General features: G+C 47.0%; 1 protein-coding gene across 8 annotated transcripts in view; it reads right to left on the reverse strand.

Moving 5' to 3' along the window:
- Positions 1–17,436, reverse strand: part of CDYL2 (chromodomain Y like 2) — a 216,640-nt gene that overhangs the window by 17,398 nt on the left and 181,806 nt on the right. For all 8 annotated transcript variants that reach the window (XM_055299666.2, XM_055299669.2, XM_055299670.2 and 5 more), the window contains one exon: positions 5,359–5,531. In XM_055299666.2, the coding sequence (XP_055155641.1) occupies positions 5,359–5,531 (173 nt within the window). The remainder of the gene's footprint in view (positions 1–5,358; positions 5,532–17,436) is intronic.

Consider the following 17,436-nt stretch of genomic DNA (forward strand, 5'->3'; position numbering starts at 1 on the left):
ACAATTCCAGAGTCTTAGATCTCAGAGGTGGGAAGGACTTTAGGACTCATGGGGCCGTACCTTCCACTCGGTGCAGAATTCCCTCCATAACATTCCAACAATGTATCATTCTGCCTCTGTTGGATGTTTTTAATAAAAGAGGGTCCACGTCTGTCAAGACAGCCTCCCTGCCGTGGGTCTCCTGTAAGCCTCCCTGATACTGTTGCCACATCAGCTCCATCAACCACATGACATCCTTCAGGAATGGACTGCAGCCCTTGTGACTTTCCAGAGCTTTTCTCTACAGGACCCCAGAGCCTTTCACTCTGTGTTTTCCAACCTGAGATCCGTGCAAGGGAATCAGGGACGCAAGAGAAAGGGCACAAGGCGTGCAGAGCTCTGACCCTCCACCCCAGCCCCTCCTGTGTCATTCAATCTGCCTTGCACTTCATTTCCTTGATATGAAAATGTCACCTGACGTTTAATGAAGGCCACCCCCCATCCTCTTTCTCTCACCTCGGGCAGTAGATCTCTATCACTGGGAGCCAAGCAGCAAACAGGATATTGCATTACGGGCCCTGCAGCTCAGATATCTGATCCTTCTGTGATGGTGGGGCTGCATGGGGAAGATTGTACGCCACCTTCCCCCACATCCAAGGCCATCAGGCTGACCTGACCCGCACATCTTCCTCTGCTCTACCCAAGCCCTGTGGCTTCTGCCTGACAAAGCTGCTGGGCTGCACTGACGTGGCAGAAGGAGCAAGAACTTCAGAATCTGAAAGAGTCAGAGTGAAGTCTCAGTTCTGCCCCTAACTAATGGTGAGACCTTGGACAGGGTGCCTGGTCTCTGGAGCCTCATGATCTCCCTCTGTAAAATGGGAAAATCAATGATGTTGCCCCAGATAGGGAGTTGAATGAAAATCCAAGCAGACGGTCCATGCAGGGTGCTAGCCCAGTGCTGACCTGCAGGGAGCACGCAATCCCTGCTGCTATTATTATGGGTAGTGCATCTGCTGGGGAGGGTGGACAGAGTCCTCATTCAATTCTCAAATTGGTCTGTGATCCATTCTCCTAGGCTACAGGTAACCCAGAAGCAAAATTCTGCTCACAGGAATGTCTCAATTTCCCCTGGAGCAATCGGCATTTCTCTTGTGACCCAGTTACCCACTCCCTTTAACGAGAGTCATGGAGGAGAACCCACCCCCAGCCAAAGGTCAGAGCCAAGTCAGCCAGTACAGGACCAACCAGTGACCACCATCCTGGGGCCCCCAGAGAGGTCCCCAGCAGGCCACTCCTTAGTCTCCAACCCACCCGTTAGTCCAGGCGCCCACTCCCTGGACTTACACTCAGCTTAGCTATAAGTCATGGCTGGAAGTACCAGCAGTAGTGACAACAACCGTAATAATAAGTCCAAGTACATATTAGTGCCAGGAATAGCCCAAGTGTTTCACATGGAGTATCTTTTTATTCTTTATCCTAGCAACACACCAGTGAGGCCAGTACCATCATTTTGATTGGTCCCATTTTCTGGATGAGCTAATAGGCGCAGAGAGATCCATGATATACCCAAGGCTCCACCACCAGCAAGTGCAGAGGCAGCTTTGAGCTCACGCAGCCTGCTTCCAGGGGCCACGTGGGCAGCTGCTAGCCAACATTTGAACGAGCCACCTTGTCACCTATGACAAGTTCAGAGGAGGCAGACTCTTTTCGGGATGGATCCTGGAGAGAGGCTTCTGAACAAATCACCTGAGCTCTCCCCAAATCTGCTAGTTCATTCATCAAACATTTGCAGAGTGATGAGTCCCAGTCACCAGTCTCGGTCACGTGTATGCAAGTTTTCTTTAGGCAAGGATGAGGAGGGGGTGAGAGCACCGCTCAGGGAGTGCCAAGGCCATGTGGCATGCCTGGTCAGCCCTACCAGGAGCATGTCCCAAGAGAAGAGATGGGGGCAGTTCTATGTCCAAAAAACGTTTCGGCCCTGCTAGATTTTGAAGGAAGTTCTTTCACAAGAGACTTCTTGTAAATATGCTAATACAGCTAGAAAATCCACAGCAGCAGGCACAGAACTTGCAGTACGAATCAGGCTCCTTTCAATGACAGTGTGCTTCCCTCAGGACACCCCTCTGGAAATCCACAAAACGTTCTCTGCAGAATGCTTCGCTGCCTCCTTGTGTCCCCAACTCCAGAGTGTGGCCTCCGAGGCAGCACTCCCTAGTTGGGAGAGTTGGAGATGCCTTAAAAGAGTTTGGTGCTGATGGGCGAGCCACGGTCTCTTTCTAACCGCGGGAGCATCTGTCTCTACACAGCCACATCTTCTGCACCTCCATCCATCTTTCCTCATGGTTCTCACCTTTCTCATGCCTGTATCATCTCCTTCCTCACACTCATCCCCTTAATAACCACCTTTTCTCGCTTGCATAAAAATAAGAATCTTGTGTTTCTCTTAGTGCTCTCAGTCAGTGGTGCAGAAATCTGGTTAGCACATGGTGGATGTTCTCAACCCTGGGTGCACATAAGAACCACCAAGGATGATTGACATCCAAAGATGCGCTGGCCCCACCTCAGCCTAAATAACTCCTAGTCCCCTGGGGGTGTTGCCAAGCATCTGGGTCTTGGGAATGCTCCCTTGGGCCTCTCTATGCTGTCAGGGCTGGGAACCAGTGGTCCAGTGAACATCTCCTTTCCCACGCCCCCATCCTTGCCAGTTCATGAACTAGCAACTTCTGCTCCCTTTGAAGCATCGAGAAGAATTCCTCCTGCCTCCGCCATCTTGCCCTGTGCTCTGCCTAAGGGGAGCTCACTTGCCCACTGAGATGGCAAATGTCTGAATTCCACTGGCCATGTTTCCCCAGAACTACTCAGCTGGGAAAGTCAGGAGCCAGTTTGGGCCCCAGGCCCCAGCCATGTTCTCCTACAGCTGATGTTTTCAACCCCATCTGCCTCTGACTCCTCTTTCTCCAAGAATTTGGTTCTCAAGAGTCCAGAGATGCATAGATATCATGCTGCAGACCCCAATGGGTAGATGCTACGGGGACAGGAGAAAAGGTTTTGCCCCTCAACTTTGATACATCTAAGACACAAATGCAGGGACAGGCCAGGGAGACACTTCCCTCACCAGAGAGACTGGGCGTGCAAAGCCACAGGAAGGAACCATTCAGTGGGGCTCTGGAGAAATCCGTCATGAGCCCTGGCCTCCTGGGTACCCTGTTTCTGTTCAGCTTCCATCCCTTCAGTGACCCAGCTACGATACCTTATTTCTGCATGCAAGAAGGACCCCCATGCCCTCCTCACGCTGGGACAAGCCTCATCACCATCAGCCCAGGGCTGGCCTGGGAGTCCCATCTTGCCTGCAGCTGTCCGGGATAATCTGTTAATGGACCCCATCCAGCAAAGGTGAACAGCTGCCCACCAGAAGGGCAGCCATTGAGGATGCTGGGCGGAGGTCAGGATGGGCCCTTGCCTAAGAGGAGAGCCTGAAAAGATGGGGCTCTTTGAGCTGCTAATGATTTCCTTCCAGGCTGTATTAGTGTCCTAGGGAACAGTCACCACAAACTTGGGGGTTTAAAACAATCAAAAGGTCTTCTCTCATAGTTCTGGAGACCAGAATTCCAAACTCAAGGTGTTGGCAGGGCTGATTCCTTCTGGAAGTTCTGACAGAGAAGCTGTGTCAGGCCTCGCTCCCAGTTGCTGGTGGCTGCTGGCCATTCTTGGAGTTCCTTGGCTTGACACTGCATGACTCTAAGCTCTCCCTTTTCTGTCACATCACCTTGTCCTCAGCCTGTGTCCCCTCTTATGAAGTAAGTTCTCTCTGCGTCTGGAGCCCACACTCCAATCCTGGATGATCTCATCTTGGGACTCTGAACTTAATCACATCTGCAAAGAGCCTTTTTCCAAATACGGTCACCTCCACAGGTTCCAGGGATTGGTACATGGACATATCTTTTGGGGGCCACACTTCAACTCACTACAAGGGGTCTGCATGCTAATGAGCTGCGCGTGCATGGAGTGAAAACTAGGGGCTGTGTCAGCCAGGATTCCCTGGGCTTCTGGAAATCCAGCTAATGCCTCCAGTGTAATGTGTAAACCAGACAAAGACCATGATTGACGCTCCACGGGTCACAAAAATGGGGACTTATTTCTCTGGATGGGCTCTGGTGGCCTCATGCATGAGGAGAGAAGCACGCTGGAAATCCTGCAGTCCCCCTTTGACACATGGAAAGGCAGTAGCGAGAGGGCATAGCTGGGACCAGACAAAGCGCAAACCATGTGAGCACAGCCAGGAAGCCTGTGCCTCCATAACCACATCGCCTTTCACATAACAGTGCTCAGGCTCGTCATGTCTGTTCTGCCAAGAACTCTGCAACAGGAAACACACGGGTATTTTGGAGCAGGGGCTCCAATGGCTGCTTCACCCTGAAGAGGGACTCAGAATTCCACACACAAGAGCAGCCAGCATCACCTCTTGGAGACAATGCAATCCCTCAAAGCCCCCTATAGCCACGTGGGAATCGGCCTCCGTCTGTGTGGCACTTCCACCGAACCATGGAGACTGGAGGCCCCAGAAAATCCCTGACTTGTGGCCTGAGGCTCCGTGACACCATGTGGAATAAGTGTTCCTTCTCATGTGACCAGGGACATTCCTGAATTGTGACTTGTCTGATTCCTAAGCAAGATACAGCAGCCCCCACCAGGTGAACACTGGGTGACAGCTGTAAACCAGCTAAACAGCGTTAGTGTCTAGAAATGACACTCACTTGCTTTTGATATACTGATAAAGAATGGGGAAATAACTACCCTTCAGTGTCCCAAAAGGGTACTCATTGTTGGGACTGGATGTCACTCCCAGGATCCCAACTTTTGCCCAGGGGCTATTAGAAAGGGGGAAATACTCTGTACCCCGTTGGGTCTGCAAATACACAGCTGCCCAGGGAACACCTCCATCAACCTCCCCATTGCTGAGCTACGGCAGTGCTGGGACATACAAACAACCACACAACCAGAGACTCTCCCCGTCAGGCAAGGGGCGGGAGCAGTGTGGATAACACATGGCCACTACCAGACTCAGGCCTTGATAGCAAATAAAAAATCTTTCTGACCAAAAGAATGAAAGTGGGATCTAACCTAGAGAGCAACGCATCCCTAATTTTGGCAGGACTACGGTTATAGATAAAAATATAGGATGCCCAATAAAAATTTGAATTTCAGATAAACAACCAACATTTTAAAAACGTAAGCAGACCTCAAATACTGCACAGGATATACTTATGCTAAAAATAAAATTCCTGGTTGTTTGAAATTTGAATGTAACTGAGCAGCCTGTATTCTTACTTGGTAATCCTAGGCAGGACCCCAAGGTGTGGGAACAGGAGCACAGCTCACCTGATGGCTTCTGCAATCCGAGTGCTCTCCTTTCGCCGGTCGCTGGACAACCGGCCAATTAGGTAGGAATAATCCAGGCCGCTGCAGAACACGCTGCCTACTGCGCTGAGGAGCAGCAGTTTGCTGTCATCTGTGGCTGCGTTGCAGAGCGCTCGCCGGACTTCTTTCATGATCTGCCGGCAGAGATGAATTTGCAGGAATGTTAAGTGCCTATCCTGTAACCCTGGGGCTTTCAGACTGCAGGACAGCCAGAGGCCTGACCCCCTGAGGGTAGAGGCCAGGGAATCTGCTTCTGCCTGTGCAGGGAGCCTCCCCTGAGTACAAGCATGAGTCCAGAGCAAGGAGAAAAACACTTATCATAGCCAAAGCCCTCCAGCACCATCCCTGGAGAAGGCAGAAGAGTGCTAATAAGGAGGCAGTGTGGTCACTGGCTGCAGATCTGGAAGCCTGGCCTGGAGTCACTCAATCCTTGGTAAATCTCTGCAAATCTTGTTCTGGCATTTGCTTATTTAGCCCTTTACAAGATGTGGAAAAAATCCGTGCACAGTCCAAGTGAGGGATGTAAGCCATCTCTAGATGACTCAATTTAATTATTATACACCCTAGCTCATCTTTCATCCAGCTCATATCCCGCCTGGCTTGCAGGTGCCACATGGCAAGTGGGCTTTGGCATCAGATCCAGACCTGGGTTCAATGTCCCACTGGTGTTCCAAGCCCCTGGTCCAAATTCTGGCTCTGCAACTTACTAGCCATGGGACCTGAGCCATGTTGGTTATTCATCCCCAATGTCCCCATCTATAAGTGGGTGGACCCACTCTCAAGGCCTCCAGTGAAGAATAAATGAAAGGAAAGGTTATGCTATGGCCACCTGCAGGTTCACATTCCTGGGAGGTAGTGATGAATTCTGGATGAAAGGCATTCTGTTCCTCCTCTTCATGACAGTAAAGGTGCCATCTGACATGGAAGAACCGTGCTGGCCACCCTGCCATCATGGGACAAGTTCCCCTTATCTCCTGCGTGGGTCTCCTGCATGTATGCCCTAGGATTTTTAGGACTCTATGACCTTGTCTTAGGCAGGTGGAGGGCAGGACAGAATTCGGGAGACAGACACGGGTGCCCTCGGTAAGTGGTAAGACCAACAAGTGCTACCTTAGCAGTGAACGTGTACTGCAGGCCAGGTACCCTGCTACATGGGTTCCAGCCTCCCCAGCACCAGTGAGTGGGCACTATTCTTACTTCCAGACCGGGGAACAGATGCCTAGAGAGGTCGTGACACTAGTCCAAAGCCACACAGTTGGTAAGTGTTAGAGGTGGATTTGAGCCCTGGCCTGGCTCACACAATGCCTGGTCTATGCACTTCGACACTGCAAATTCCCATTGTCTGGCCATGGTCTTCCATTCATGGAGAAGGAGAGGAGTCAGCCCCAGAGCAAGCAGCCAGCCCAGTGGCGGACAGGCAGGGGTGGGGCACCTAGGAGAGCCCAGAGCTCCCAGTTACGACCCTGCAGCCTTCTTTGAACATCTTGCCTGGGCCAAGCTCATATTCACCTAATCACCTTTGCACGTGCCAATATCCCCACCCCTTGTGGGGTTGCCCAGGCTCCTTGATTCTGAAAGTCCTTCTATGACCCACCCTATTCTCCTCCCCCTATTCTCCCTTGCCCAGCACCCCCATTTGTTTTCTTCATTTATCATACATTTACCTGTCTAACCTACTACTTGTTTGTTTCCTGCCTTTTATTTGTCCACACTTGCTCAACTGTTATTTTAATAAAGACAGGAATGGAATCTCTCTTATTCCCCACTGTGTACTCAGAGCCTAGCACAGTGCCTGGGGTATGGTGGACACTCAGTATCTGCTTGTTTAGTCACACAGAAACTCCCTCATAGCCTTTTTCCCAAATTCAGAGGAAATTAGGCAGGCTGCTTGCTCACTCACCTAGAAGCTTTTACAAAGCCAACTCAAAAGGCACCTGTGAAAACCATTTAAAAGACTGTAAAGAGTTTGCCACCAAAAAGTTTGCACCCCATGAAGGCTAACTATGTTTACACTCTTCAAAGACATGCAGCCGGGCTGTTCAGCTCCTCATCACACGAGCAACTATTTTTGGATGCGCCTGAAGGTTACAGAGCACTTGCCCGTGAGTACTTGCACCCCTAACCCCGTGTGAGGTGGACATTATTATTAGCTCCATTTTATACAAAGGGAAACTGAGGCTCAGAGAGAAAGGTGACTTTCTCAAGGAAACATGTCAGGAAGTGGCAGAGCCTGCGCCAACAAACTGGCTGGCTCAAAGCATCCTGCTGAGATGGTACAGTCTCTGTCTGCCCCGAGCACTTTCAAACTTCGCTGCTCAAAGTGTGGTCCTTGGAACAGCAGCATCACACCCCTCAGGAGGCGGCCAGAAATGCAGAGTCTAAAGCCCCAGCTCAGACGTATTACAGGGGGTTCCAGAAGGTCAACATGGGCCTCTGGGGCTACAGTTGGGCAGAAGCTCCACTTCTTCCCCATAGTATCTTCGGTGTTCTGAGGTGAAATCATTAGCCTCTCCTGGTCTCCCTATTTGTAAAATTCAGAGCTACCTCAGATGAACCAACAAACAAGATGCAAGTAGATTGCTTAGTGCAGTGCATGGCACATACCCTGTAAGATGTCCCCTTTTATATACTGACCCTACAGAACAGGTCAGCTTCTGCCCCAAGCACTTTCAAACCTCACTACTCAAAGTATGGTCCTTAGACCTTGAAGCAGCAGCTTCACATTCCTAGGAGCTGGCTAGAAATGACCAGTCTTGGGCCCCAGCCCAGACCAACAGGATGAGTTTCTTCATGTTCACGGGACCTGCAGGGAATTCATATGCATGTTATTGTTTGAGAAGTGCTGCTCTATGACGTGAACTCACTTAACCTTCTGGGGGAGTCACTTGTTCAAGCTCCATTTTATAAATGACAAAATCAAAGTACAGTGACTGTGAGAAGTTTGCAAGTATGGGGTGGAGCTAGACTAGGACTCGAGAAGTCAGAGTTTAGGGCCCATGTCCTTCACCGCAGGCTAGGCTGCCTCTCAAAGTATCAGGGCTTTTCATCTGAAGACCTCCACATGATAGCAGTGTGGCTATGGGAGCAGGAAGAAATGAGCTCTGTGGTGCCCAGGGGAAAGCAGATCTTATCCCCTTCCAGACCGTGTATTCTAGGATGGAGCCAGGGTCTGAAGCTGAGCTCCTCCCACATGTTGCGTTCTGAGGCCCAAGCATCATCCAGACCCTCCAAGTCTGTGTACTGACTGAATCAATCCCCCTCACAGGCGTGCACACTCCCCGACTCCTTCCAATCACAACCTTGCAGCAACACTGCGCATCTTGACTACACAATGTCTCTTGGGTGCCTGGTATTCACAAGGACTCAAGGCAGTGTGGCCAGGCTGAAAAGGTATAGGCTTTGGAGACAGGAAGCCTATGATGCAATCAGCTTTACCACGAACACGCTCAGCCCTTCTAGTCCTTCTGCTACCTGTTTGCCATACCACAGTCAGGACAAGCCACTCCAGCAAATAATTTATTTTTGCTGTAGGAAAACTCTCCCATGAGAAGTTAAAACTCCAAGCCTGCCCTGTATGTGGATTTCAAGTTCTGAGTTACCACACCCACATGGGGAAGAATCCACAGGATAAAAAAATTAACACAGAAATTGGACACAGGCTAGTAATATCCCTAAGGTGTCTGATGGAAATGAATGTAAAAGTACTCTGGGGAGAAACTGCAACCCAGACCGCATGGGAATTACACAGGAAAAAAAATCCTAGCAGAAGATGAGCTCACAATCAAAAATCACAAAACACTTGGGAAATACAAGTTGGCATACTCAGCAAATGAGTGGATTACATAACATGACTTCAAGTAACAGAAGGATCCAAAAGAGACTGTAAAATAGGGATGTTTCAAATAATCACAGAGAGGAAAAGAGACATGAACAATAAGGAAAGAACAGGAGAATATGGGGAAAAAATAGATCTCGGGAGAAAAAGAAACTTCTGGAAATGAAAAACAAAGTCATGGACATCTGCTGAGATCAACAGCAGATTAGGTGGTGCTAAAGGGAGCATAAATTAACTGAAAGACCTGAACTAATTGACCAAAATGTAGCACAGAAAAACAGAGATGGAAAATATCACAGAGAGATTAAAGACAAGAATGCTAAGATTTAACATAGGTGCTGTAGAGATTCTATCAGGAGATCACAGAGGAGAAAGTCAGTATCAAAAGAGATAAAGGATAAGAATTTAACAGAATTGATGAAAGATCCACTAGTTTCCTACAGCTGCTATAAAAAATTACTATAAATTTGGTAGCTTAAAATAACATAAACTTATTATCTTATAGTCCTATAGGTCAGATGTCTGATGCAGGTTTACTGGGCTAAAATCAAGTTGTCAGCAAGGTTGCATTCCTTTGTGGAGGCTCTAAGGAAGAATCATTTTCTTGCCTTTTCCAGCTTATAGAGGCCACCCACAATCCTTTGTTCATGGCCCCTTCCTCCATCATCAAAGGCAATAATGCCCAACTGGGTCTTCCTCACTTTCTCAGTTTGTGTCACTCTGACAGGTTCTTCTGCTTCTCTCATCTACATTTAAAGACGCTTGTGACACTGAGCCCATCCAGGTAGTCTAGAATACTCTTGATTTTAAGGTCACCTAACTAGAAGCCTTAATTGTATATCTGAAACCTTAATTCCCCCTAGCCATGGAACCTAGCATAGTCATAGATTCTGGGGATTTGGACATGAATATCTTGGGGAGAAAGCTTCTATCTACCACAGACTTGAATCCTAAAATTTAAGAACTACAACAAAAAGCTAAGCAACAGAAATAACAATACATGCATGCACAGACATATCATATTTAAACTGCAAAACATCAAAGACAAAGCAAAACCTTAAATACATCCAGAGGAAAAAGAAAGCTTACCTACAGAGGGCAAATATTTGACTGGAGGCAAATTCTACATAGCAAAAATAAATTCCAGAAGGTAGCAGAACACAATTGTCAAGGTGCTGAGGAAAACAACTGTCAACAAATTCTTCACTCAGCTAAATTCACTTAAAAGGAAGGGTAAAAATTAGGCATTTTCAGCCAAAGAATATTTACCATTTTTAGACCCTCACTAAAAGAACTAAAAAGGAATGTACTTCAAGAAAAAGAAACTATATTCGGAAAGAAAAACTGACATGCAAGGAATAATAAGCAGCAAAGAAACTGGTGGCTCACACCTGTAATTCTGGTACTTTGGGAGGCTGAGGCAGGCAGATTGCCTGAGCTCGGGAGTTTGAGGCCAGGCTGGGCAACATGATGAAACCCCAACTCTCCTAAAAATACAAAAAAAAATTAGCCAGGCATGGTGGTGCATGCCAGTGGTCCCAGCTATTCAGCAGGAGGATGGGAGGCAGAGGTTGAAGTGAAATGAGATCGTGCCACTGTACTCCAACCTCAGTGACAGAATGAAATCCCATCTAAAAAAAAAAAAAAAAAGGAAAGAAATTGGTGAATGTGTTGTTAATATATAAAAACTGACTATAGAAATCATAATACTGATATTAATTTGAGGGCAGGGGTTGGTACAGCGTAGAACTGTAGTAGCAGACAATAATATTGTAGAGGATGAGAGGTAGGAATGACTCGAGTTAGAGCATGTCAAGGTTATATTCAGAAGTGGTGGAGGTAATTACTCTTAGCCTTTGCTATGTGTATATAATTTAGGGATAACGTCTTAAAAATACATGAATTACAATGAATGCGGAGGAGGATAAAATAAAGAACACCCAATCACTGGATCGCTAAAACAAGAGCAGAAAGTACACAGTGATAGAAAACAAGGCATGGCGTGTGCCTGGGTGAAGCTTAGAGTCTAACAGAGGAGATGATAAGTGAGCAAACTTCCAAAGGATCATTATTAAAGACTCCACAGGCATCATCAGTGTATGGAAGTCAGGGGGATACTGGGAAAATACTGTTTTTTAAGGTTAAACTTTTAAAAGAACTCCCATTTCTTAACCACCTAGTAGTGCCAGGAATTGCACCAGGTAATTTCCATGTAATATTTTATTCCAAACAAAAATCTGGTAATGTAGGAGATGGTATCTCAACCTTGCAAGTGACACCATGAAGACTCAGAGAGGTGCAGTAAGATGTCCAAGGTCACACCAACAGTAAGAGGCAGGACCATGATTTAAATCTCATGCCAACCACCCTTTACTTTCTCTTACTTCACACTGTTGGATGATTTTTTTAAATGGATAGGATTTTAGTGTCTTTTCACAGGGCTAGATGTCAATCTCAGTTGAGAATCTCCAGGCCTGTGCCCTGCTGGAAGGATGGAATAAGCACATTCCAGCCTATCTGGATATAAGCAACAGATAGTCATTTTGAACATCAAAAAAGCTCACAGGCCACTATCTTGTGGGTCCTTTAATCCATCTGCCTCCAGAAATAGATATACTCTCACCTATATATGAACTCTATTTCTCTGAGAGGCAAATAAAAAAAAGAAACCCTGCTGTAAAGAGGTGAACCGAAATTCTATAGATGACTCAGAGAGTAGCCACTCTAGCTAAGGCCATACTTACTTACTTGTCAATTCGTTAAGCAAAAATACATAAAAGACCAAACAAAACAGCCATCTCATTTATGAATTAAATTGAAAATAAATTTGCATTTTATTGATACAAAAAGTACAAACTACACTGTTTTTCATTCTCTAAAAAGTTATATCTAGTTTATATCTCTTCTTTCCTTTTGGTGTTGGTAATTCAATTTGGACAGATGGCTAAGATTCTACCTTCTTGAAAGACCCCAAATTTTATAATGTAACTAGTTCATTTAAAGTAAAATGTTCTAAAATTAGTCCACATTCTCTTTCCTTCTTAAACAGAATATACTGTATGCACATAACTACTTCTCAATGGTCACCTGCTGGCCTAAAACAGAAAATTCCTCTTAGAGCCTTCTGGGATGTGATTCTATAACAAATAGTCCAAGACTGCTATGCATTTTGAAGTCCTAAATATGTCCTGTAAATTCATTGCCCTCATTATGCACTTCCTAGCTGCCACTTGCACCTGCTATTAGTTGTCTGCTGGAGAGAAAAGACTCCCCCTCTATGACTTCTAGCTTCGGATCTGGCGTGGGTTTACAGCCAGACAACCAAATTCATTAGAATGTGATGTAAAAGAGGAATTAACCAAGGTCCCTTTCTGTATACTTCATCTGTACCTGCTGAAATCCAGTCATGCCAGGCCTATCTCAAATGCAACCACCTTCAAGGGAGATTTCCCCATACCCTAGACTAGAGGCACACTCTCCCTTCTCCCAAAACCCTGAATACTTTAAATCCTTGCTGTGATTCTTCTGGCAAACTCCCATGTAGAATGTGCACCTCCCTAATGTATCTTGCCTTCTGTGTGATTTAAACCCCTTGTATTCACACTCTTCTGTAACCCCCTACCCTCAAGAGAAGACTGGACCTAGCAACTGGCTTCAACATAAGATGCCAAAATGATGGCAGGTCACCTTCAGGAGGAGATTAGGTGACAAAAGGATCATCCTCTCTTGCTGTCTTTCTTGGAGTTCTTGCTCTGAGGGAATAAAGCTGCTTTGTCATGAGTAGCCCTCAGAAGAGGCCCACATGGCAGGAAACAGATGCATCCGACAACCACGTGGCTGAGCTTGGAAGTGAATTCTCCTCCAGTTAAGCCTTCATGTGAGACTGCAGCCCCAGCCTCCACTAGACAGCAGCCTTGTAAGACACCTTGAGCTGGAAGCATCCGGCCAAGCCATGTCCAGATTCCTGACCCACAGCAATTATGAGACAATAAATGTGTGCTGTTTTAAAATGCTAAGTTTAGAACAATCTGCTACACAGTTATAGATAACTAATACAATCCCATAAGAGCTAAAATAGTATACTTACGGTCTTTATATCCCTTGTAGCACCTAGTCCAGACCCTTTCATATAAAAGAATTTAAAATATGTTTACTGAGTTAAGAGAATGCCAGTCTTTACCCCCAAGAAGTTTACAGTCTAATGGAGGAGAGGGAGGATATCAGACATTTAATAAGTTACCCCACAAATACATGTAGACTAACAACTGTGATAAGACTTGTGGAAGTGATGGCCGAGCTGAGACCTGAAGGAAGAGCAAGAGTGAGTGAAGCAAGGAGGAAGAAAGGCCTTTTCCAGTCAGAGCACATATAAAGGCCCCGGGGCAGGTGTAAGCATGAAAGCAAGCCAGGTGACTGGGGTACAGGAGGACAGGTATGTGAGATGGGCTGCATGATGAGGCGGCACTGTACCACACTGAGGGTTCTGACTATCAGCCAGGGTAATCAGGAGCCATTGATACATTTGGTTGGGGAGGGGAGGGCGTATAAAGGGTTGACTTGGCCACAGCTGCATTTCTGGAAGATCATTCTGCCTGCCTTATGCAGAATGGATTACAGGGCAGGAAGCGTGAAAGTAAGCAGACTTATGAGAAGGCTAATTACAGTAGGCCAGACAAAATAGCCTAGTAGTGGACTATAGTGGTTATGGTGGAAATAGAAGTAAGCATATGAAAGAGCTATTGAAGAATAAAGGTGAACCGGACTTGAGACAGGTTTGGACATGGGGCCATGACAACAGGGGTGTGAAAGGGGACTCCTGCATGTCTGCTGTGTTCCTGGGAGTGGTGGTGGGATTGTGGGCTGAGGCCAAAGGCACTGAAGGAAGACCTGGAGTCTTCTCCCAATGAGGAAGTGGATAAGCTTTCAACGAAGGAGACTGTGTCATCTGTTTCACTGACTCTTTCCTTAAGGGGCATTTCTGTTCATCCCCTGACTGCTGTATCCCAGACAGGAGAAATAATACAGCAAACCCACTAGCTTCATAATGCACACAGTAATGTATGAACTTCTGCCCGTGAGGCAAATCCAACCAATGTCACATATACAACTAGAAAAAGCAATTTAATTATAACCATGAAAGTGGTCACTTTCTAGTTCCTCCATTCACAAGCAAGACAATGTCTGCTGGTGGATATTAAATGACCTCTGCTTCACGTTAACAAAGATAGGAACATTTATTAGATACCTCCTGTATGCCAGGTACTTTGTGGGCCCCTTTGCATACATTATCTCTAATCTCGCCAGCAAAATACTGTAAAATTTCTATAAAGGAGGAAGCTCAGAGCAGCAAAGTGACTTCCCAAGGTAAGAGCATGGCAAGTTGAAGGCAGGATTGGAACCCAGGTCTGCTAGACTAAAACCTGTATTCCTCCTCTAGCACAGCCTCTTCATTTCAGTAGGACCTTCATTAGGGACTGCTTTACCCAGTCAGCTGGCTCACCCACATACTCAATCCCCTTCAGTTGTTGAGACAGCTGAGAATACCAGATCAATAACTTTGACTGTTTTCCTCCTGTTCTGTAACCCACCGACACTGATTAGGAAAAGAACCCCAATTAACCAAGCCCACAGCTCAGGAGGTGAGAACCTGTGCACCTTAAATCAGTCGAGCACAACATGTTTTCCATGATGAGTGGGCAACAGTTACCACCCAGGGCTGCTCCACAGAGGGAATGAACTGGAGACTTCACATGTGTTCAATTTGTTGAAAGAAAATGCTGTGCCTTTTTAGAGCATGCTTTTAGAAAGCAGTGAAGTAGAAAGAATCTAGGAGAAACTGGTCTGGGTGCAGATGTCATGATGAGCTTAAAATAATGAGGTTTCCAGGTGTATAAACATACGAAGAGCTGCTTTCGGGGCAGGCTGCAGGCTCTGGGCTTCTTTGAATCCTACACAGAGGTCTACACAGCAGAGAACCCCAAGGATGCTTCTGTTACAGGCACAGGAGGGAGAGGCCCCCAAAACACCATGCTCAGAGAAGGGGCAGCACACAACCACCACCCCACAACCCCAAGGCTTTAGCCACAGTGCTTCCCTCATCACTTGTCAATCATTCCAGATGGCCACGCCCACAACCCCGTAAAAGAATCAGGGTCCCCTGGAGCCAAGATGGCCAAATAGGAGCAGCTCCGGTCTACAGCTCCCAGCCTGACCAACACAGAAGATGGGTGATTTCTGCATTTCTGTTTGAGGTACCGGTTTCATCTCACTAGGGAGTGCCAAACAGTGGGTGCAGGACAGTCGGTGAAGCGCACTGTGCGCGAGCCGAAGCAGGGCGAGGCATTGCCTCACTCGGGAAGCGCAAGGGGTCAGGGAATTCCCTTTCCTAGTCAAAGACAGGTGTAACAGACGGCACCTGGAAAATTGGGTCAGTCCCACCCTGATACTGCGCTTTTCCAACGGGCCTAGAAAACGGCACACCAGGAGATTGTGTCCCGCACCTGGCTCAGAGGGTCCTATGCCCACAGAGTCTTGCTGATTGCTAGCACAGCAGTCTCAGATCAAACTGCACGGCAGCAGTGAGGCTGGGGGAGGGGCGTCCACCATTGCCCAGGCTTGCTTAGGTAAACAAAGCAGCCAGGAAGCTCGAACTGGGTGGAGCTCACCACAGCTCAAGGTGGCCTGCCTGCCTCTGTAGGCTCCACCTCTGGGGGCAGGGCACAGACAAACAAAAATTCAGCAGGAACCTCTGCGGACTTAAATGTCCATGTCTCACTGACAGCTTTGAAGAGAGTAGTGGTTCTCCCAGCACACAGCTGGAGATCTGAGAACGGACAGACTGCCTCCTAAAGTGGGTCCCTGACCCCCGAGCAGCCTAACTGGGAGGCACCCCCCGGTAGGGACAGACTGACACCTCACTCGGCTGGGTACTCCTTTGAGACAAAAATTCCAGAGGAACTATCAGACAGCTGAATTTGTGGTCTCACGAAAATCCACTGTGCTGCAGCCACCGCTGCTGACACCCAGCCAAACAGGGTCTAGAGTGGACTTCTAGCAAACTCCAACAGACCTGCAGCTGAGGGTCCTGTCTGTTAGAAGGAAAACTAACCAACAGAAAGGACATCCACACCAAAAACCCATCTGTACGTCATCATCATCGAAGACCAAAAGTAGATAAAACCACAAAGATGGGGAAAAAACAGAGCAGAAAAACTGGAAACTCTAAAAACCAGAGCACCTCTCCTCCTCCAAAGGAATGCAGTTCCTCACCAGCAATGGAACAAAGCTGGACGGAGAATGACTTTGACTAGTTGAGAGAAGAAGGCTTCAGATGATCAAACAACCCTGAGCTACGGGAGGAAATTCAAAACAATAACAAATAAGTCAAAACCTTTGAAAAAAAATTAGATGAATGGATAACTAAAATAAACAACGAAGAGAAGGGCTTAAAGGAGCTGATGGAGCTGAAAGCCAAGTATCGAGAACTACGTGAAGATTGCAGAAGCCTCCGTAGCCGATGCGATCAACTGGAAGAAAGGGTATCAGTGATGGAACATGAAATGAATGAAATGAAGCGAGAAGGGAAGTTTAGAGAAAAAAGAATAAAAAGAAACGAACAAAGCCTCCAAGAAATTTGGGACTATGTGAAAAGACCAAACCTACGTCTGATTGGTGTACCTGAAAGTGACGGGGAGAATGGAACCAAGTTGGAAAACACTCTGCAAGATATTATCCAGGAGAACTTCCCCAATCTAGCAAGGCAGGCCAACATTCAGATTCAGGAAATACAGAGAATGCCACCAAGATACTCCTCGAGAAGAGCAACTCCAAGACACCTAATTGTCAGATTCACCAAAGTTGAAATGAAGGAAAAAATGTTAAGGGCGGCCAGAGAGAAAGGTCTGGTTACCCACAAAGGGAAGCCCATCAGACTAACAGCTGATCTCTCAGCAGAAACTCTACAAGCCAGAAGAGAGTGGGGGCCGATATTCAACATTCTTAAAGAAAACAATTTTCAACCCAGAATTTCATATCCAGCCAAACTAAGCTTCATAAGTGAAGGAGAAATAAAATACTTTACAGACAAGCAAACGGTGAGTGATTTTGTCACCACCAGGCCAGCCCTAAAAGAGCTCCTGAAGGAAGCACTAAACATGGAAAGGAACAACCGGTACCAGCCCCTGCAAAAACATGCCAAATTATAA

Source organism: Symphalangus syndactylus, chromosome 11, assembly GCF_028878055.3.
Source record: "Symphalangus syndactylus isolate Jambi chromosome 11, NHGRI_mSymSyn1-v2.1_pri, whole genome shotgun sequence".
NCBI classification, from domain to species: domain Eukaryota; kingdom Metazoa; phylum Chordata; class Mammalia; order Primates; family Hylobatidae; genus Symphalangus; species Symphalangus syndactylus.